Below are 21,092 nucleotides of genomic sequence, written 5' to 3'. Positions count from 1 at the left end.
AATGAATTATATTGTGAAAATAGAAAGGATTAAAGAAATGCTGTCTGTACCTTTAAGCAAAACTGTTGGAATGCTGCAATCCAGGTGTCAGGAATACAGACATTAACATAGAACAATTGCACCATTTAAGGGCAATTGGTGAAGTATTAGCCTTAGATCCATCGATAAGAGTTAGTAAGGAAGTAGGATATGCATTCTGTGCCCTAGGTGGATTTTACTGTTTTGCTTTCTTTGTCCCTTTGTCTAATTCCTGCTCTTTTATCTGTATAAATAAGACTGTTTGGGTCTTGCATGGCCACTCACATTATCTGGGTGTTATTGGCAGAGCGCTGCGCTAATAAAACAGAGTGGTCTGACAAATTGTGAGTCCTGATTCTAACTTTGACAACAGTTATAAGCCCCTGAAACATCTTAGTTGGCATATGCTCAGTAAGGGCTTACAATCTTAGGAACATTTACCTGTCAGACTACCTGTACTGGGCATGCTCCATCCTAGGGCTGAGCAGGACTCTCCATGCAATTGCTGCTTCCAGCTGCTGTGTGCAGGACATAAAAGCTAGCGACAGGCAAGTTTTTCCTCCAACTATTCCAAAGTAAGAAGGAAATAGGCTTCAAATCCATTCGGAAAGGCTTGTCCAGAGGTGATGCTAAAAACACCAAATGCACAGTGCAACCTATTTTAAGGAAGCGCCCACAAGCTAGCAAAAGGCATGTCTCTCGAGGGCACCTACAATACTAATCCAACATCACTGGGAGCTACAGTAACTCAGCAAGTGTTTCTGCTGATCAGGCGCCCCTTTAAAGGGTGAGCCACTGTGTACTGGAAAGCTTGGGTGAAGAGCCCTGGACAAGGTGCATTTTCTCTTGCTTTTTAAAAAAAAAGATGGTTGAAAAATGAGAGTTTTAATCTCCCTCTAAAGGACAATACTACTAGGGCATATGGCCACACACCACTTTTTCCTAGCTAATCCATGTACAGTGAATAATGAAAATGGGGACACACAGCTAATGTTTTTCTTGCTTATAGGAAGGTGGATAGTTCTACTCCAAGCCACAAAAGATTGAATTCAGCCTCAAATGGAAAGTGGTATTTTAAATGAGAGAGTGTCATCTTGGCTTGTAGACGTACTATATATGCACAGAAGTACAGTAACTCCAGAAAGTATTTTAAAAGTTAGATTGCTGTTGCCTGCAGTTGTTTTGGGGTTTTTAGTGTCATCTACACATACCATTAACCTAAAACTTTTGAGAAAGGTCTTGAGAGGTTCACATGTAGGAACGTTGTGGTTACTACATTGCTGCACTTCCTCTGCTTGCAGTCTGGGGACTCATCAGAAAATGGTTGCAAGACACAATGTTCCACTTACCTTAGGCTGTGAAATTCAGAGGGGTTTAAAATTGAGAGAGATCACACACTGGCATTTGTCTGTCTAGACTGCAAAATTCCCAGGCCTCTGCACATGCATTAACAGTAGTTTTGGGCAACAGGGTAATTTCCCCATCCTAATATATTAGCAAACAAAAGCAGTATGATCTTGCTTGAGAACAAAAGTACTGTAGAACGAGCCAGCTCCAGCTGTAACACATGCTATTAGCTGCAGTCTGGAAACAGTAATGTTTAATGACATTTTCATAAAACCTTCTTTAAAAAAAATCACTAATATCCCACCTCCCTCCAAACATACCACAGGGTGCATGTAAAGAAAGCAACAACAGAGCCTTGGCAAGTTACCAATATTATTAGACTAAGACCAGTGTTTTATAAACAATAGTGATGTGAAATGCTAAACAAGACCCTGAGATGAAGGTGAACAGGACTAAAATCTGCCCAACTGCAAATGGAAAGAGAAAGGAATGGAAGCGAATGGATTACTGACCAGAGATCATGGCAGGAACTAGGTCACTCCTGCTTATATTATTAATGTAACCATCAAACTGTTTAAATATACAGAACGGCTTTAGACCTGATCCTGCAGCAACTATAAACTTAGGAACCCCTTAAAAAAAAGGAAACACCCCCCCGCACACATCCGTGAGAGTTAAGCACAGAGCGGAGACAGCATAAACCGAGGGATATAAACCTCAAAGGAACCTGGGCACAGCAGAATGCAGCCTCCAGCTGAGGGAGAAAAACATGCTTTACAAGGAATCCTACCGTGGCAACCAGTTAATGATCCTTTCTCATTTCTCAATCAGATTAACAGTCAAGACCGTTCACAGTGCACTTCCAAAGAGAGAACTGGTTATTGCACTGTCCAAAGAAAATGCATTAAGCTATTTGCTGAAGACACTGCTTGCTGAGCGCTCCCTTCCTGGTGCCAGGGAGGGAGCTGAAGGAAGAGGTGCAGTATGAAACGTGCTAATAATTATCTTTTAATTCACATGTGCACATTTTTTTTTTTAAAAAACAAGTGCTCTGAGTCCAGTTGGCTGGGCAGAGCTGTCCGTCCCTTTGCCCCGTGGATTTAGCCTTCAAGCTGGCTGTATGGCACACGTCTGTGAAACCAGGTTCAGCACCTTCACACTCACAGAAACTTCTTGTTCGGCAGAAACTTTACATCAGCCATTCAGTGTTTAAACAATCTGCAGGGATTGACCGAGTCTCTGCACATCTCCCTCGCCACAAAATGAAGGAAAATGGGCAAGTTGCGGGGAGACCTAAAGAAGGTGCACAGGAGTTGGAAGTTGTGTTAATCTCTGCTTTCCTCCAGGCTGGTTAGAGGAGAGAGGGAGAAATGGCAGGAGCCAGTGGAAGGCAGAAACTCCTGCTGGGCTCACCGGTGGCTCAGTGCTGCTCGATGGGTTGGTGATTTGTCGCTTCACTGCTGCTTGGATTTAAGGGATAACCTCTGTACCGTTTTGTAAAGGAGACCAAAGTGCTAGAAAGGGGAGGGAGGGGAAAAGAGTAGTGAGTCCATGTCCGTGCTAGCAAACAGGCAATGTGTGTTCTTCTCTGCTCAGAGGGGAGAGGGAGCTCATTCGGAGGCTGGAGGCAGTGCTAGCATATAAATGCAATATCTGCCTCAGGGCTGAGTTCACACCCGTATCCCTACCCAAAGGAGAACTCTGCCTCCCTTCTGGATAGATCTGCTCAGGGCTTGGCAAACAATGCTCAATTGTTACAATACAGCAAGTGAAGCCAGGGTTATAAGGAAAGAACAATTAATTATTACAGAAACGCCCACTGGGCCTGCCTGAATTACCATTATGTACGCCTATTTTCATGGAGAATTGCCATGAGTATTTGCTGTTATCTGCAATCAGTACATTTGGAACCTGCCCCAATTGAAATAGATGGCAAAACTCCCAGTGCATACGATCTGGCCAGCTGATAGTAACATTTGGCCTGTAGTGATTTGGGGATTGCAAAACAACAGGTAACACCACAGATTAAGGCCAACCCTTAATCCTTTAACATGGGCTTATCTTTTCCAGTTTTAGAAATCACTGAAAAACCCATGTGATTCCCATTTTCTTTTAAATGGCCACTGCAGATATTCAACAAATACTTGGCTACAAACCCAAATCTTAGCAGCAACCTCTAAATGACCCGCCATCAATCTAGCTAACAAGAAATGGGTGGAGAGGACCATTTGAATTATACAAACAGTATTTGTACTTTTCTTTCTATGTAATACGATTGTTAATATACAAAAGGCATCCATCAAATGGTGGGTGTTTCCTGAAGCATCTAACTCGAAAAAAAAAAAGAAATTACAAAAGAGGGCTTGGCTACACTCAAAACTCCAAAGCGCTCCCGCGGGAGCGGTCCCGCCGCAGCGCTTTGAAGAGTGAGTGTGGTCGCAGCGCCAGCGCTGGGAGAGAGCTCTCCCAGCGCTGCACGTACTCCACCTCCCCATGGGGATTAGCTTGCAGCGCTGCGGCACTGTTTACACTGGCACTTTGCAGCGCTGTAACTTGCTGCGCTCAGGGGTGTGGTTTTTTCACCCCCCTGAGCGAGAAAGTTGCAGCGCTATAAAGTGCCAGTGTAGCCAAGGCCAGAAAAGGCTTGTTATGAAGCAAGAGGATTAGATACAGACAGTGACTCAACATGGTTCCCCCTTTCATTGAGCATTGATCAGGAGCCAGACTCGCAATGGTCTCTGTGACACTTCACCCCATGTTCTCCACGGTGATATTATTATATTATTATGGCATAATTATGATGTATTTTATGCAAGATAGGTCATGTGAGATATCATTAGAAAGATTTTGACTTCCTGAATATGATTATTTTTGTATCTGAAGCTAGGAATATTGACTAAGTATCTCTATTACAAATGTGTTTACACCTGGGGAATGCCCACTAGACAAGATGCTTTCATTCTGAAAACCTGGGTGGGCGAAGGGTCATTGGTGAAAACAACAGGCCTTAGAAGCAGCTTATCTCCCACCTGGGAGCCTTCCTGAGGATGCTGCAGACAGCCTCCGACTCATGGCTGCTGAGACACTATAGGGACGTGATCAGGTCACCTGGTGCTGGACTCCATCTTGGGATACCAGTGTTTTTCCACTGACTGGTGTGGGAACCAAGCTTTGAAACCAAGGGTTCCCGCCACATGCAAAAACTATTTAAAGCAGGGGAGTGACATCATCATGGTTCTTCATGGACTCCTCACCCAAAGGGACTTCTGGAAACACCTGAGGAACCAAGACTGAACTAGGGTGCGGTGCTGGAGCCACTAAAAGGATTTTTAGCCTGTGAATGGAACAACTGGGATTCCAAGCTGTGAACAAGTGCAGCGTGCCCCTTAAGAATCTGCAGCCTGCTTATATCCACACTTAGGGTGAGGATTTGCTATTCATATTGGATCTATGTAGTATAGTAAGCTGTTTGCGTGTTTTGTTTATTTGCTAGGGAATCTGCTTCAATGTGTTTGCTATGGCTTATAATCACTTAAAATCTATCTTCTGTAGTTAATAAACTTGGTTTTGCTTTTTCTAAAACCAGTGTGTGGGAATCACAACTCGGGACAGAAAGATGATGTATATTCCTCTCCACATTGTGGGAGCGGGGGAATTTCATGAGCTTACGCTGTACAGTTCCCTGTGCAGCACAAGATAGGATAATTTTGGATTTACACTCCAGAGCAGGGTACATGCCTGAGTAACTGGGAAGCTCCTTAGCTGGAGCCTTCCCATACAGAGCTGATCACAGCATCTGCATGCAACTGCAGCTGGGTGTGTCCCAACTTGTATGTGTGCTGGAGACAGTGCAGGCTGTCAAAGCAGTATAGCGTAAAGGGAGCCCAGGCTAGTGGGTCCCCAGTGACACCCCAGTTCCAGGTGGCACCCCGGGGGGGATATCATGTCAAAAGTAATAGCTCCCTGAAACTACGAACAGGCCAACAAACTTAGAATGTAACGTGCTTGTGATATAAACTATCACTTGAACATGTGCTTATTTATTTCATATGCACTGAATTGCTTGGGATGTCTCCTGATTTTATTCATGCAATAATCAAGGTTTAAAAAAAAAAAAAAGATTTTGATTTTTATTAATTGCACAAAATCGTAGAACCTTTCGTGCAGTCCGAATTCAGGCATCTGGAGCGCCGATGTTATGCACCCGTGTGTGAGACCTGATCTATCATGGGCTGTAATCTCTTACTACGACACGGCAGATTTAACTCAGATGTCTCAGGGCTGGTCTACATGAGAAGCGCTGCAGCTGCACCACTGTAGCACAGCTGATGAAGACGCTCTATGCCAAGGGGAGAGAACTCTCTCATCGGCATAGTAAAACCACCTCCATGAGAGGCAGTAGTTATGTCAGCAGAAGTGCTGGTCACACAGACTTAGATATCTGTAACTTACATGCTATGGGGTGTGAATAAGCCACCCCCCGCTCCCGAGCGATGTAAGTTATACTAACGTAAGTGGTAGGGTGGACAAGGCCTTTGCCTGAAGCCTACGCATGCTCTTAGAGCTCAGAATTTAAGCTAGTCTAGTAACACAATGAAACCCATTGCTCCCCAAGAGAAGGATACTGCTCTATGTTCGTCCCACATCAGGAATATGCTCCAGAGCTAGAAGGGAGCTGAATTATGAGCCTGATAACACTGTGAAGACACCCATGGAAGTGAAAACACCAGCACCAGAAGAGTAAATGGGTCGCAAAAAAATCAGGGGTCCTCTCTCATCCAGAGAAGACTGGTTCTCTCACTCTGAGTTTGACCTGAATGCCACTAGAGTGTACCTGGCTCATACACTCTTATAGTTTAAAGAAGGGAATGAATAGAAGCATCACTCCTTTTTTCTCACCTGGACTGCAACATAGGCAACTCCGAGGTAGGCTACTATACAGAGAGCCAGGAGCAGGTCAAAGATTGCTGGCTTGACCCTGAAATGGACCAACAAAGGGTGAGGTCACCAAAGGAGCTGAGAAAGATGAAATATCCAACCCTGCCTTAGACAAAATACCCAACCCTGCCTTAATACCTACCTATATGCGTTCATCACCTGCTTCAACTGGTCGTAGAAAACAAACTCAGGGTCCCTGTGGAAAGAACGAGCTCTTCAGATGGTGCGACATTTCTGGGCATTGGTTCCAGGGGAAATAAAAACAGCCCCAGAACTCTCTCATCTCCTGTCCCCCTCGCCACAGAAGCAATCGACCAGTGACAGGCAAAGCTTGACAGCTTCACATACCCCTTTAAGCCAGTTTACAGCTCTCAGCAGTTACCCGGATAAACTAGTACTCATCTCTTATCCCAACCAGAGAACCTTGGAAAGCTGAACCCCATTATCAGGGGGCTGCAAAATGCTGCTTACTGACACACAAGGATAAGACTCTTTGCCCTCCATTTCCACACAAATTTTCAGCTGTTTCAAAGAGAAGATGCCCTGGAGACCCCTCGCTGAGCTCATGAGCATCTTCATCCCAAACAGCTAAATCAGGACGAGAGACTGCCTTTGTTTAAAAGCTGGCAATGCTCTCGTGGCGCTAGGAGACTGCTGCGCCTCTCTCACTGCCTTCAGACAGGGTACAGCATATCTAACAAGGTGGACTTCTGGAGAAGGAGGAGGCTGAACAGTGAAAAAACAAGCCCTCCCTCTTCACACTGATGAAGACAATACTTGTAATAATGCCCACTGGAATTCCTGGGAGTTCCTTAGAGAATGCAGAACTTCCTGTTAGAAAGAACATGTGGCCAGACTGTACAGGTGCAGCAGGAAATGGGGGGGTTCAGTCACCCCACACACTGAGGAGAACACCTGAGAAGCTGCTACTCTTGGAGACAGGAATGCAATGAAGGGGGAAGTCTGTTTAAATATGTCAGGAACAGACCAAATTTTCTCCCTCTCCCCATTCACCTGCCTCCCTTACCGTTTATCTGCCTTCACATGATGCTGCTTGACATCTTTCAGATAGCGGCTCATGTAATACTCTAAGGTGTTGAGGAAGGTGCTGTCTTTATCTACAAGCTGGGCAGCTCTGGGCTGACTGGTCAGCCAGTCCATCACAGACTCAAGCTGCTCCTGCTGGATCTGCTGCAGAAAGAGGACACCAGAGAGAGAATTAGACAAACTTATGTTGCTGATCAGGTCTCCAGAGCACTTCACTCCCTCTTCCCCCAAGCTACGTCTATGCCCCCCTGCTCCCTTACCATCTGCTCTGTGAAGATCTGCAAGTCAGCAGGCGCCCCCTGTGAAGAGAGAAAGGGACGCAGTTGCCAAAGCAGGCATGGTAGCATAGAAGAACTGGAAAAGCCTAGCCAATGGGCAGCAGGTGCATGTGGTGGGACAGTCTTACCTTCTCAGTGAGGTTGTAGATGACCCGAGTCAATGCCTCAGCAATGATCCTAGTGTTACGGGTTAGAGTCTTAGAGTCAACTCGTGACCTACAAGAGAAGAGAGGTGTAAATCTGGCTACGGTAACAGCTTCCTCTTGGGAAAGCTCTTTTCACTGTATACAACTATGGTGAAACGTCATCCAAAAAGGAGGAAGAAGAGGTCGCACAATCAAGACACAGTTATAGACCCAACACTCCCAACTCTTGGTCTTGATTTCTCAACATTCCTGATGTGTTAACACCACTTGATTGTTCTGGTGTCTTAACTTTCTCATGTTTATAAAGGGTCTCTAGCCCATGTGTCCATTCAACAACTGATCTTCTGCTGGTGCCCTCCCCTCAGAGCCACTGACCTCAAGTCCATGATGCTGTTGCGCAGGCCATCCCGGTGGCTCTCCAGGTGGGAGATGGTGAATGCAGGCAGGCGGCGGATCGCAAAGCGTTCATGCTCCCATGCCAGCATGTCCTCAGCCAGGTTTATCTTCTTGTGCACCATGGAGAATTTCACTTCTGGAAACTGGCTCGCGACCACCTGTGGAAGAAGCCAAGCAGCCCAGGAAAAGGATGACCCAGAGGTCACGGACCAGATCCCATCACTTCAGAACACATTCCCCATCCCTCTCAAAACCCAGGCTGGAGTTCTAGTGCTATAGATGGTTACACCTTCCCTCCCTCTGGCCTATTCCAACAAGGGTATGTTTCTGCCAACATCCTTTAGGAAGGGTTGGTTAAGGCAGATGCACCCGGAATATACGTAGCAACCCTCGAAACCTGGCTTACAATATTGACGCAACATTCTACAGTCACCAAGCTGCCAGGGCAGCCATCTGTCGAAGGAGCTGGCTAGTTAGTTTGTACAAGCAAGAAGCTCTAAAAGGAACCATTGTATTAAGGAAGGGAACTGATGCAGTCTGCTCCACATTGGACTCCTGAATGATAGATAACTCCCTACACCAAATCAAAGCCACCAGAAATGAGGCTTGGATGATATCGGGACTTCCTCCCTTCATCACTTTTAGCCACACTAATTTCACACCCTCTATCCTTCATAGAAGCAGAAGAGTTCCACCAAGCAATTCACCCCCAAATGCCCATCCATGCAGCACATGCACAGCTCACCCACCCCAACATGCCCAGTGAAGTTGATGCTTTTCATTACCATCTCCAACTCCCTTAGAAAAGCATGCTGCAGGGTCCCCTCCTTGGGAGGTTTTGAGACATGGAGGTGAAGACTGTTCCCTCTGCCCAGGGTGTCAAGGCACAGAACAAACGCCACGTTATCCTGCAGCAAACTGGAATCTGAAACAGATGCAGCCAAACCCATGAAACGTCACTCCACACTTTCGGGGCTAGACACACATGCAGGACATACGGAAGAGGTCTCCCAGCATGATCAGGTATTACAGCTGCACAGTAAGGAGGCCAGTATACACCCTATACTCCTCTTAACAACAGCTGCAATACAAATAGTATGGAAGACACTTTACAATATATACCTTATAACAGTGATTCAGTACGGATTCAGCTGATATTAAAAGCCCATTCAACAAAACAGAACATGGACATAGGCAATAATGGATATCTTCCATCTGAGGATCTCAAAGTGCCTTACCCAAATATTAATCCTCATAATCCTATAGGGATGGTAACATAATCTTGATTATAGAGGGGAAAACCGAAGCAGAGAAGTTAAGTGACCCATCCAATGTCACACAGCGAGTCAGTGACAATCAGGAAGATAACTATCTCCCAATCCCAAGTCATGCTAGTCTGAGATTCCTTTGTGCATATTCACAAAAGATAATGGTTTCTCTCTGGAATGTACATTTGCTGGAGGAGTGCACTGCAGGCCCATTTTCCTAGTCCTGACGCACAGACTTCTCATGTCCCTGGCATTTTCCTCAACCACACAGCCCCAAAAGAATCACATTCTCTCCAGAGGGCACAGAACAAATACAGTGATCTAATCTTTGGCCTGCAAATGGCATCACAGCCTCTGAAGTTAGTTTACCTACCCCACTCCCTACCCTAACTTATCACAGCACAAATAATGGATGTTTTCATTGCTGAAGTTGCTCCACCCAGCTAAACTTGCAGGACACTCTGCTCCCATCCTAGGTGTCTGTCTCACCTGTGTGATCCAAGTTGTCTTCCAACCACCTCTTGGTTCCTTGATAGTTAAATTTACCACCTCCAGATGCGAAGAACAACAGATTATACCTGCCCATCAAGAAACAGGGAAAATATAGTGAGCAGAATTGACTTCCTGGCTGTGATGGCAACATGCGCAGCCTCGGGAGAAGTAAAGGAGGACAGGGCATGGAATCCAAGTCGAACTTTGCCCAAAGACTAACTTTTGCTGTACCCTGTTAAGCACCCCTGAGTAAAATCATGAGCATTTTTACTTCATATACAATATGCACTTGACTGCAACATCTATACAGGAATATGATAGAATCCAAATCCTAACAGAACAGAAGGCAAAGAAATGCCTGCTGGAACACACAGTTCTTACTGAATATTTGGCACTTCTGTACTTTACATTTCCAAAGCAGTTTACAGACATTAACTAATCCCTTCCTCCCATCGCCCTGTCTCTCTAGCCTCACTTTGCTGATGGGGAAACCCAGACACACAAGTTAAGGAACTTGCCATGGGCCAAACAGTAAGATAGTGGCAGAGCAGGTATCAGAGCACAAGAATTCCCAGCTCTTATCCTACCCTCAAGTCCACTAGAGGATGCAGCCTCTGCTTTGCACAAAGCAAACTGATAAGCCACTGCAAGGAGAAGAAAGGAAAGAGCATGACAGTTCATGAACAGCAGACGTGTTGGAAAAAAAGATGAAATATTAGTTTTATTTCCCAACAGAGCTTGAGATAAAAGCACACAGGCAGCCTGGTTTCACCCTGCCAGCCCTGGCACTATGCTAAGGGACTTTGCATGTAGAACACTTCAGAGCTGCTGGATTTTTCATGAGTCCCTCTTACAGACAAAACCCCTTCCACGTGCCCACTCCACCCCAAGCTCTCCGACAGAGACAGCAGCTTCTTACCCAGCATGGGTACGTTTGTAGGTGTAGAGTCGAGAAAAGAGCCTGGCTAGTTCCAGTAGCCCAGAGATGCCACTGCCGTTGGAGTCTGCACCATGAGACAGCCACTGCAGGAAGAGAACAGGAGACGTAAAGACAAGGCTCCATGACAGTGCTCACCCTCCCCACAGAGACCAGCTTCTGCTGCGACACACTGACTCACAGGCTCCTGCGGAAAGTACACTTACTCCCCCCCACCCTCCCCAAACAGCCAGAGGGTGGAGAAGAGACAGGGATACGGGCCCAGGAAGTAACCCATTAACAGAAACAGAGCTGCAAGAAAAATAATACTTACCGGGGCCACTCCGAAAGAATCATAATGGGCAACTATTACAATGGTGGGCAGGTCCTCTCCTCCCAGGCCAGTCAGCCTCCCCTGGGGATGGAACACACAGGAGCATTACCCAGCACCCCTCCTGCATCGCTCTATTGCCTGGAGTACAGGGGCATAATAGACCACTCCTAACCATCACCCAGCCAGTTTCTAACAGCCTCAATGATGAATCATACTCCCATTGACTTCCAGTTCGGAGCCATTAACCAGCTTTCTGGCTTCTGAATCCAGAAAGGTAGAAAAGCTGTCTCTATGATGTGGCTGAAAAATCTCTGACTTCCTCTGAGAGGGCTTTAACTTTCAGTCTTTAGAAACACACCACTCAGTGAAGTCCCCATACAGAATGGGTTTTCCTGTAAACATTACCAGCCTAGATCCCAGCTCTGATCCATCTAGAACTCACCTCCAGGCTGGTTATGAGCCAGTCACTGACAGCTTTGCTCTGAGCCCCACTCGTAACCATCTGGAAGCCGTTGGCAGTGGCCGTGTGCAGCAGAACTAGAAAATAAGAATTCAATAAACTGACCCTGGGGGTGGGAAATCTTATCGCTTTCATTCCCTTGATAGCTGATTCACAAAGAGTCTAGCTTTGCCAAATAAGTCCATAACTTCTCCGGCTCACTGTGTATATTTCTGCATCTAGTGACAAAGCAATTTAATTCTGTACAAAAATCTCAATACTTTGAACTTCTACAGCAACTCTCACCCCAGGATCCAAAAGATGTTACAAACAATTAGGCCCAACACTCTTGACAGATAGGTAGATAGTAAACCATTTACAGTGGAGTAAACTGAGGCACTAAGTGTTTAAGTTACTTGCCCAAAGACAGAGTGATCAGTGGTCCAGCCAGGAATAGGGCCAAAGAGTTGTGACTCACAGTAACCTGCTATAATCACTTAGAAAAAACAACTCTCCACCAAATTTTACTGAATTTGGCCCCTAGGCTGTTGCAAATGAGATGAAATAGGAATAAGGATTTCTATGGAACTATCTTCCTAAATCATGTCACTCCAAGTAAAATAATAACTTGGCCCTTATACAGCCTTTTCGTGCACAGATCGTTATCTCCAATTTGCAGATAGGGAAAGTGAGGCAAAGAAAGATTAAGTGATCTGTCCAAGTGACACATTAGGGTGAGCTGGGAACAAAACTCAGGACTCCTGAGGTCCACCACCCTAGCCACTAGATCACACTGCATCTCCAGAATTTTGTGGAGACCTTTGCCTACCATTCTTAAGGACACCTGACTGAGGAACATTATTATGGCTAATTTTCTTCCTTTCAAACCCCCCTTTCGCAGCAACTCACCTTCAGCAGCTGAAGCTGAACCTTGTGATGTAGAAGCAATCCGTGTTTGTTCATAGATGGAGAGCAGCTCTTCATCCTCTACTGCAAAATAGACTGGCACAATGGTTTCCATGGCCAGCATTTCTGGTTCTATCTCCATGAATTGCTGAGAAGTCAGAAGGAGAGGGGCACACTTAGGCTCCATTGAACTAGCAAGGCGGCAGGCATATGAATGGCCAAATCAGACGGGCATATGTCAAACTTTTAAACTTAACCTTGACAGAGTAAAAACTCCATCAAACCTCAATTGGGAGTTTCAGTCACTATCTTGTACCTGAATCTTTGCTCCCTTTCTCCAATAACATCATCTCTCTGTCTGGAGCGATATTTACCCTGACAACATCCTGCGGCAGCGCTGACATGGCCTTGGGCAAGATGATCACCACAGCCCCAGCAGACTGGCGGAGAGCCTTCTGGTACTGCTCATACGAGAAATCCACTAGCCGCATCATCACGCAGCGGCGGCTCAACACGTCCGCCTCTAGAGTGCGGGCCTCTGTGTTTAACACCGCGTTCCTGGTGCCTGCAGGGAGGGAGAAGAGGATGAGATCTAACCGATGTTCTTGTCAATACCAGCAACCCGTTCCCAGAACACTCTCCATGCTAAACAGCCTAGACTATTTCCACAGTCACCAGCAGAGACAGGTATTTGTAATCACTTAAGCTATTCCTTTCTCCCTTCCCCATTCCTTCTGAACACCTTCAGTTTTCCCCCTTTCCCGTGTGGGGCACACTAATCACCTGCCCCTGGGTTCCTAAGCCCACGATCGGCACGTTAGAGACAGTCACTGTGCACTCTTCTACATTGGTTACAACCACATTTGTGGAACCATATTCTGACATGCTCACCTGACTATTACTGATACAGTACAGTAAAACCCACAAAGCACAACGATATATGAGATCTGTTTGCTTCTCTGCATCTAGCACCTACGTTGGTACCAGTACTTTCTGGGAAAATCTGGGCAGCGGGTTGTTCAGGCAACTGCATCCTCTGGCTTTGCGAATAGCTTCCCTGAGAGCACAAGGATCAAGCTGAATGGAAATGCTAACAGACAGTCTGAGATAATATATGAAAAGGTGTTGGCTATACATGCATAACTTATTCAAAACATAAAATCAGAAATTTGGAATTGTGGGAAATTGATAAGGGAAGCAAAGGGACACGCGGAGAAATCTATGTTCAGCAGAGTTAAGGACAAAAAGGAGTTCTTTAACTGTATTAGGAACAAAAAGAATCCTGACAGTGGCATTGGTCCATTACCAGATGGAATTGATAGAATTATCAATAACAATGCAGGAAAGGCAGAAGTGTTCAATAAATATTTCTGTTCTGTATTTGGGGAAAAAAACAATATAGTCTCATCATATGGTAATGAAAACTCTTTCCATTCTACTAGTATCTTTGGAGCATGTTAAACAGAAGCTACTAAAGTGAGACATTTTTAAATCAGCAGATCCAGATGAACTGCATCCAGAAGTTTTTCAAAAGCTGGCTGAGGAGCTCACGGGGCCATTAATGTTGATTTTCAGTAAGTCTTGATGCATTGGGGAACTTCAAGAAAACGGGAAGAAAGCTAACGTTGTGCCAATTTTTAAAAAGGGTAAAATGAGCTGACCAAGGCAATTATAGGCCTGTCAGCCTGACATTGATCCCAGACAAAGATAGAGTGGCTAATACGGGACTTGATTAATGAAGAATTAAAGGAGGAGCATATAATTAATGCAAATCAACATAGGTTTACGGAAAACAGATCCTGTCAAACTGACCTGATATCTTTTCTTGATGAGATTACAAGTTTGTTTGATAAAGGTAACAGTGTTGATAGAATATACCTAGACTTCTCCAACGCATTGGACTGGGTACCACAGGACATTTTGATTAAAAAACTAGAACGATATAAAATTAACTTGGCACACATTAAATAGATTAAAAACTGGCTAACAAATAGGTTTCAAAATTAATTGTAAAAAAGGAAATCCCACTGAATGGGTGTGTTTCCAGTGGGGTCCAACAGGGATCATTTCTTGTCTCTATGCTATTTAAAATGTTCATCAGTGGCCTGGAAGAAAAAGAAATCATCACTGATAAAATTTTAAAATGACACAAAAATTGCAGAAGTGGTAAATAACGAAGAGTGCAGGTCACTGATTCAAAGTTATCTGGATCACCTGGTACACCGGGTGCAAGCAAACAAGGGGTTTTAGTATGGGTAAATGTACAGGTATACATCTAGGAACAAAGAAGTAGGCCATACTTCTAGGACGGGTGACTTAAATACTGACATCATGCCAGAAAGGCGTACGATGTCATATTTAAGTCAGTCAACAGGCTTGAACATGGCAGCACCCTAATTCACATTAGTCTTGCCTGCATGGATCGTGAGGGTCAGGGCTAGCCCGGCTTACATGGTTACTTGTCTACAGAGGAAAGGCCAGACCTCTTTACAATGTAAGCACAGTTTTGTTTTGTTTTTACTGTTTATGCCCCAATGATGGCAGCACATCCGGGAACTGCATCACACCTTTACACAACAGCGTTTAAACGTGGTCCTTGTTAGCAGAGTTCTGCCAGTTTCCCTGAGCAATGGGAACATTTTTATTGTTCCTGAGAGCTACACTTCATGACCCACTGTATGAAGATACATAGTGTAGTGTGCAATGCAGCCTCAGTCCCGCACTCAGAACCAAAGAGTTTATGGTCAGAAGGATCATCTACTTTGGGCTGCCATATAACACAAGCTATAGAATTTTCTCTAGTTGCCCCTGCCTAAGCCCAACTAGTACAGACCTCTGTCCCTGCACAGGCAAAGGGATCTACACCAGTGGATCAGATTGCATGATCACAGGGGTCTATATCTATAATACACCTCCCAGACAAACAAATCTGCCCATGCTCATCAGAAAAACCATGCAACAATCTCAAAAGCAATGACTGTTTACATGGTTGTCACTGGCATATTCTGTTCCCAGCATGGATCTCAGGTAGATGCTGCTGCAGCCTCAGATTAACATTGTTTTCTGTTGATACTACAAGAAAGAGCTACTGTTTGTAATTTCTCAGAGACAAATGAAATATGTGTATAGTTATTTATAATCTGAAGAACTCTGTTTTAATAGAATTAGAAGCAAATCAAACTCTGTTCTTAACCAGCTTCAGGCTCGATCTTTTTAAAAAAACCTAGTTGATCCCACTGGAAAGAAATTTTAGAGTTTGGAACAAAAAAAAGCTTTTGCCCCAATGGACATCTGGCCTCAGAACACACAGAATGGGAACATTAGCTACCCAAAGCAGTTAGCAAAGGATAAAGAGAATACACAATTCACTTAGCTAACCAGAAAAAGAAACAGCATTAAAAGTTAATCGCAAGCGTCTTAAAAATCAATATACTGCTTTTCTAAGAGTCCAAGAACTTGGAATCAGAGAGAGCTGTTGTGAACACTTGCCTGGATTAAATATAAGTCAAAGCCAACTGAAATTTGTGCTCAGTGTCTCCTTTTAAACCTGCCAGCGAAGACTTACTGCAGTCTGAAGAGATCTAGCTCAGTATCGCCATGAGAGAACACAGCTATGACCTAATGAAGTTCTCAAGAATGGAGGTTTGAACATTGGCAACGATTAAACTCTGGTTCCAAAATAAGCACAAAGATCCAGTCCATCCATACATCCCATAGGCCAAAATCAGACTAGGCAGAATTTCCAAGGCACAGAGATCTAGCAAACACTATTTTGCCTTTAGCGCTATTTAATCTTATGGAATTTTAGAAATATCTAGAGACTCAATCCCCAAAGTTCTATGACGTGAATCTGGGGCTGGATAAGGGATACCTAAGTATTTCTGGAAGTCAACAAACGGCCGAAGCTTTAGACCACAATGACAAAAAACTAAGATCCACACAGGAGCAGAATATAAATCCTAATTTGGAAGAAGATAGCTAGGAAAAGAGCCCTTAGAAACGATAGTTGGTTCCATGTCAACCAGCATTTGAGAAGGGAAAAGGTTACAACATTTAACAAGTTAATGACGGATATTATATTTCTGACTCAAGACAAGATGTTGAGCAACCAATAAGAACATGAAGTTCAAGAACATCAGGACTAAGAGAAAGATGAGGGAAATGTAATGTGAAGAAAGGGCTGAGGAATAGATTGGAGAAGGGACTAGAACTTTCAGACCAGGGAGCACTGAGGTATATGTCAGGAGGAAGGAAAAAAGTGAAAACTGAATAGCTCAGGAAGGAGGAAAGTTGACCTGTGAACAGAAAGGAGAGGACAAGCCAAAGGCATACGAACAGAACAATTTAGGTGTCAAATTCTCCAACATAAGAGACTGTAACTCTACTGAAGCCAGACCAGGGCTGGATTTAGCCCCAGGAGTAGGAGAAGAACTTTGTAATAATAGAACTGAGCTATCTGCAACATCGAAGTGTTGTGCAAGAGGCATCCTGGTGCAGCATTACAGGAAACTTCAGTTGCGGCCAAGCAGCCTGCTCTCACTTGCTCAGTGACCTCTGGAGATGCCCTTAACCCTTCTCCTGGCTTCTGTTAAAGCAGCTATAAATCTGGGTGAAAAGTAAAAACCTCATTGGAAGCCAGATGCTAAATCTAAGCTGAGTTCCTCAGCTAAATGAAGTTAGCAGCACAGATAGGACATCAGCTGATTTATGACAGCGATTAAAGCCTGTGGGGGGTGGAAGCAGGGAAGAGAGAAGCCCCCACACAGTGCTCACTGGAGAGGATCTTGCCAAACAAGGGGCTTCCCGTACAGGCCACAGCCAGTATCGCGCAAAGCCATGTCCAGAAGCTGGTGCTTGAAGTACTGCCCCGTTCTCTGACAGGGCCCACTATGCCCAGTGGCACTTGTTCCTTTCATCAGGCCAAAGCAGTCAACTGAAAAAGTGACTGAGCCCCAGGTGAGGGTGAAACAAGGCTGGCGTGGGATGAGACCTGGCAGGATGTGCCAAGGCAGATAGCATGCTGACAGGTCAGGTGGGCATCGGGGCAGGCCTAGGATAGACAGATCAGGGGGCAGTGAGGAGGCTGGGCAGGGCTGCCCCTTGGTGGGTGGGTCAGAGGCAGAGCCGGGCTCTGGGGGAGATGCTGGCTAAGGTGCCCTGGGACAGAGCAGGCCAGCAGTGGGGGTGCAGGCCGCAGCTCTATCTCTGTGATGCAGGTCCAGGCCAGCGATGCCAGGCACCTCGTGGGGTGTCACCCGACCCAGGCCCTGCACCCACCACCAGCTGCTCGCCCAGCCCGGAGCAGGGAGCAGAGCTGGGTTGGGCACCCAACTCACACAGCTGGACACGCTTGGGGATGGGGGATGCCAGCCACCCCATCAGTCTGGCCCCCCCCCCCCACCTAGGCCACCTCGGAGATCAGTGGGAAACGGAGTTTGGGGTGGACAGAGGCCGGGCCAGATTCACCCTAGCACAGGTGAGGGGTGCAGGGGACCCCCCAGGCCGAGTCCCATGGGGGAAGGGGGAGCCCAGTACTCACCATAGGGCAGCCCTGGGGCTGGGGGGCGGAGGGGAAGAGCCCAGGGAAGCCAGGGCCAGGGCTGGCTCACCCTAGGGCTGCCCCAGGGCGGGAGGCGAGGGGGGAGGGAGTCCGGCCGAGGGGGGTGAGAAGCGGGGTGAGGGGGAAGCAGGGGCTCACTCACCTTAGGGCTGCCCCGGGGATGGGGGGAAGCCCGGGGGGAGGGAAAGCGGGGGGGAGGGCCGGGCCGGGCCTGGGGGAGAAGCGGGGAGCCGGGCCGGGCCGGGCCGGGGGGAAGGGGGATCCCGGCGGGCACTCACCGTAGGGCTGCCCCGGGGGAGAAGCGGGAAGCCGGGCCGGGGGGAAGGGGGATCCCGGCGGGCACTCACCGTAGGGCTGCCCCGGGGCGGGGGGGGTCGGACAGCGGGGGAAGGGGGAGGCTGGGGATGGGGGAGAGCCGGGCCGGGCCTGGCCCGGGGGAGAAGCGGGGAGCCGGGCCCGGCCGGGGGGAAGGGGGATCCCGGCGGGCACTCACCGTAGGGCTGCCCCGGGGCGGGGGAGCCGGGCCGGGCCGGGGGGAAGGGGGATCCCGGCGGGCACTCACCGTAGGGCTGCCCCGGGGCGGGGGGGGTCGGACAGAGGGGGAAGGGGGAGGCTGGAGATGGGGGAGAGCCGGGCCGGGCCTGGCCCGGGGGAGAAGCGGGGAGCCGGGCCGGGCCGGGGGGAAGGGGATCCCGGCGGGCACTCACCGTAGGGCTGCCCCGGGGCGGGGGAGCCGGGCCGGGCCGGGGGGAAGGGGGATCCCGGCGGGCACTCACCGTAGGGCTGCCCGCCTAGCTCGTACTGCTGCATGCGATAGACCGTGAACTCGTGGGCGGCCTCGGCGGCGGGCGGCGGCCCCAGCAGCAGCAGCACGGCCGGCACGAAGAGCAGGAAGCTGAGCGGCAGGCACGAGGCCTTCAGCACCGACTCCAGCACCTCGCCCGCCTCTTCCAGCATCGCCCCGGCTCCCTCACCCCCGGGCACCTGCCGCAGCCTGCAGGCACCGCACGGACAGCCCGGCGGGGGGGGCCTCGCCCGCAAGCGCTCACGGGAGATGGAGTCCTGCCAGGGGGAGGCGCCCGGATGGGGGCTGGCGGACTAGCCCCGGGGGCTGCTGGGAGTTGTAGTCCTCTATAGGTGTGTTCCTTGCCAGGGCTGCTGGGAGTTGTAGTTGAAATACTTTCCTCATGGATTGTATTTTAAATGGCTACCTTACCATCAATTCTCAGTTACTGAGGGACAATCTCCACTCATTGCTACATTTGCATTCCACAACCACCTCTCTGCATAACTTTTCATGAGTGGCGTAGCCGAATACTTGGATGCTAATATCTAAACTGTAGTTTTAAAATTTTTCACCTACATTGGGGTTATTGCTGATTATACACTGTATGCAGCTTATGGTTTTAAAAACAAACTTTGCATTTGTGGGTAATCTAAGCACTATACCCAGATATACAGACACTCTTTTCTTAACCTGTCTGCTATATAATTTTTTAAGATTAGCTTTAATAAAATATTTACCGAGCGCTGCAAAGGATGTTTGGGGTTGTAGTATTTCCAGGATCTGTTGCAAGCGCTGCTGGGGGATGTTGTCCTCTCACACCCTTCTCTGTTTAGTTCCCACCCACCCACTGGCTCAGCTGGTTAAACCACCATCAGTTTCATAACCAACAGCACAGGAGAGAGTGATACAGTCAGCATCCTGTCCGTCCCCCTTTGGCTGCCATAACCCAATGGATCAGGTACCCGATTCGCAGTGGGATAACCTGAGGTGGCCTTTCAGTGTGAGATTGTTAAATTCATGACCTTCAGGAGTGTAGTCAAGTGCCGCAACCACTCAGCCGCTCCGACTCATGCACAATGCACCATCTTACCAATAGGGAGGGTGGCCACTCACACATTCCAGTATCTTCAGGAACAGCCTGGACCTGACCCCACCTCGTTGTTGTGATCTCACATGCACGGTGTGTATGAGGTCATGCCACACAGATGGGGTGCTCTTCTGAAGACAGCCCTGCCCCGTCCCCACTGGAATGACCTGGCACGGATGTCATGCGCAAGGTCACACCGGCGGAGGGATGCTCTTCGTTATGAGGTCCCCCATTTGACACCAGACAAAACCACAGCCAGTTCTGGCTGAGTAGCAAACGGGGGACAAACAGCAGAAGAGCAGAACTGTTCAGTTTCAAACCAGACAAATGTCCTGTCTACTGATGGGCCTCACTTCTGTTTCATAGAGACCAGCTCCAGGGCCAAGGCTGAATCATTAGTCTGCATGGACCATTTAGTGGCAGCTTACAATGAGGACCAGTTAATGAAGGCGTGTTTTTAGCAACGGGAGCACCAGTCCATCACACTAGGACCCACCAAATACTCATTTCACACAAGCCGCAAACAGCCATCAGATGGCAGAGATTCTCCATTTACAAGCTGGGCTGGTTTCGACCAGTGACTAGGGTGACCAGACAGCAAATGTGAAAAATCGGGACAGGGGGTGGTGGGTAATAGGAGCCCATATTAAAAAAAGACCCCAAAATTGGGACTGTCCCTATAAAATCGGGACATCTGGTCACCCTACCAGTGACCCAACTGTCTCCCAGTCCCCTGAGTCATCCCATCCCTATTTGGGCAGCTGTGACTAGGAGAACTCATGGAGGTTATACACAGTGAAACCTGTGAAAGAAAACAGTAAACTGCCACCTGCCGAAAGAGTATTTCCAAAACACATTAAGGATCATTCTGCTCCCCGCCTCCCCAAACTAGTGATCAGATAGCGATGGGTACTAAATACAAAACCTCGAGATAGAGAGAGATTTAACGTGCCAGTTTTATTTAAACAGCTGATTTTTGTCAGTCCCTTGAGTAGTCACTCAAATCAGATTTTGCTGTAGTTTCTTTCCAGGGATCCCAGCTGCTAATGTAATCTGGTTAAAAAACCAAAGCAGATCACCAGTTACTAATTCTTAGCCTAGGTGGAAGTCAATTGTAGTTTGCCTGAGTCAAA

At 47.4% G+C, this 21,092-nt stretch overlaps 1 protein-coding gene across 2 annotated transcripts; it reads right to left on the bottom strand.

Moving 5' to 3' along the window:
• Positions 1–2,357: 2,357 nt before the first annotated feature.
• Positions 2,358–19,094, bottom strand: NCLN (nicalin). 2 transcript variants are annotated; one of them, XM_030540341.1, is made up of 16 exons: positions 18,862–19,094; positions 12,900–13,090; positions 12,529–12,673; positions 11,623–11,717; positions 11,181–11,261; positions 10,850–10,953; positions 9,928–10,016; positions 8,956–9,095; positions 8,150–8,328; positions 7,757–7,844; positions 7,611–7,649; positions 7,331–7,494; positions 6,446–6,499; positions 6,265–6,343; positions 2,779–2,879; positions 2,358–2,658 (listed from the first exon to the last, which is right to left on the bottom strand). In XM_030540341.1, exons 1-15 carry the CDS (start codon positions 19,040–19,042, stop codon positions 2,820–2,822), a joined length of 1,689 nt encoding a protein of 562 aa, XP_030396201.1. In that variant the 5' UTR covers positions 19,043–19,094; the 3' UTR covers positions 2,358–2,658; positions 2,779–2,819. The 2 variants fall into 2 exon arrangements, with proteins under 2 accessions (XP_030396201.1, XP_030396200.1); XM_030540340.1 differs by having other exon boundaries at positions 2,358–2,879.
• Positions 19,095–21,092: the final 1,998 nt, after the last annotated feature.

Source organism: Gopherus evgoodei, chromosome 22, assembly GCF_007399415.2.
Source record: "Gopherus evgoodei ecotype Sinaloan lineage chromosome 22, rGopEvg1_v1.p, whole genome shotgun sequence".
Taxonomy (NCBI): domain Eukaryota; kingdom Metazoa; phylum Chordata; order Testudines; family Testudinidae; genus Gopherus; species Gopherus evgoodei.
The sequence above is the reverse complement of the archived record's forward strand: the minus strand, read 5'-3'. Positions and strand labels throughout refer to the sequence as shown.

What these genes read in the sequence shown, in the direction of transcription:
- NCLN (XM_030540340.1), bottom strand. Translation starts at nt 19,042, where the DNA reads ATGCTGGAAGAGGCGGGCGAGGTGCTGGAGTCGGTGCTGAAGGCCTCG. An exon ending in GCTAGGCGGGCAGCCCTACG is followed by an intron (nt 13,091 to 18,861) that starts GTGAGTGCCCGC and finishes CCCTCCCTGCAG; the next exon opens with GCACCAGGAACGCGGTGTTA. An exon ending in AGACAACTTGGATCACACAG is followed by an intron (nt 9,096 to 9,927) that starts GTGAGACAGACA and finishes CATCTGTTTCAG; the next exon opens with ATTCCAGTTTGCTGCAGGAT.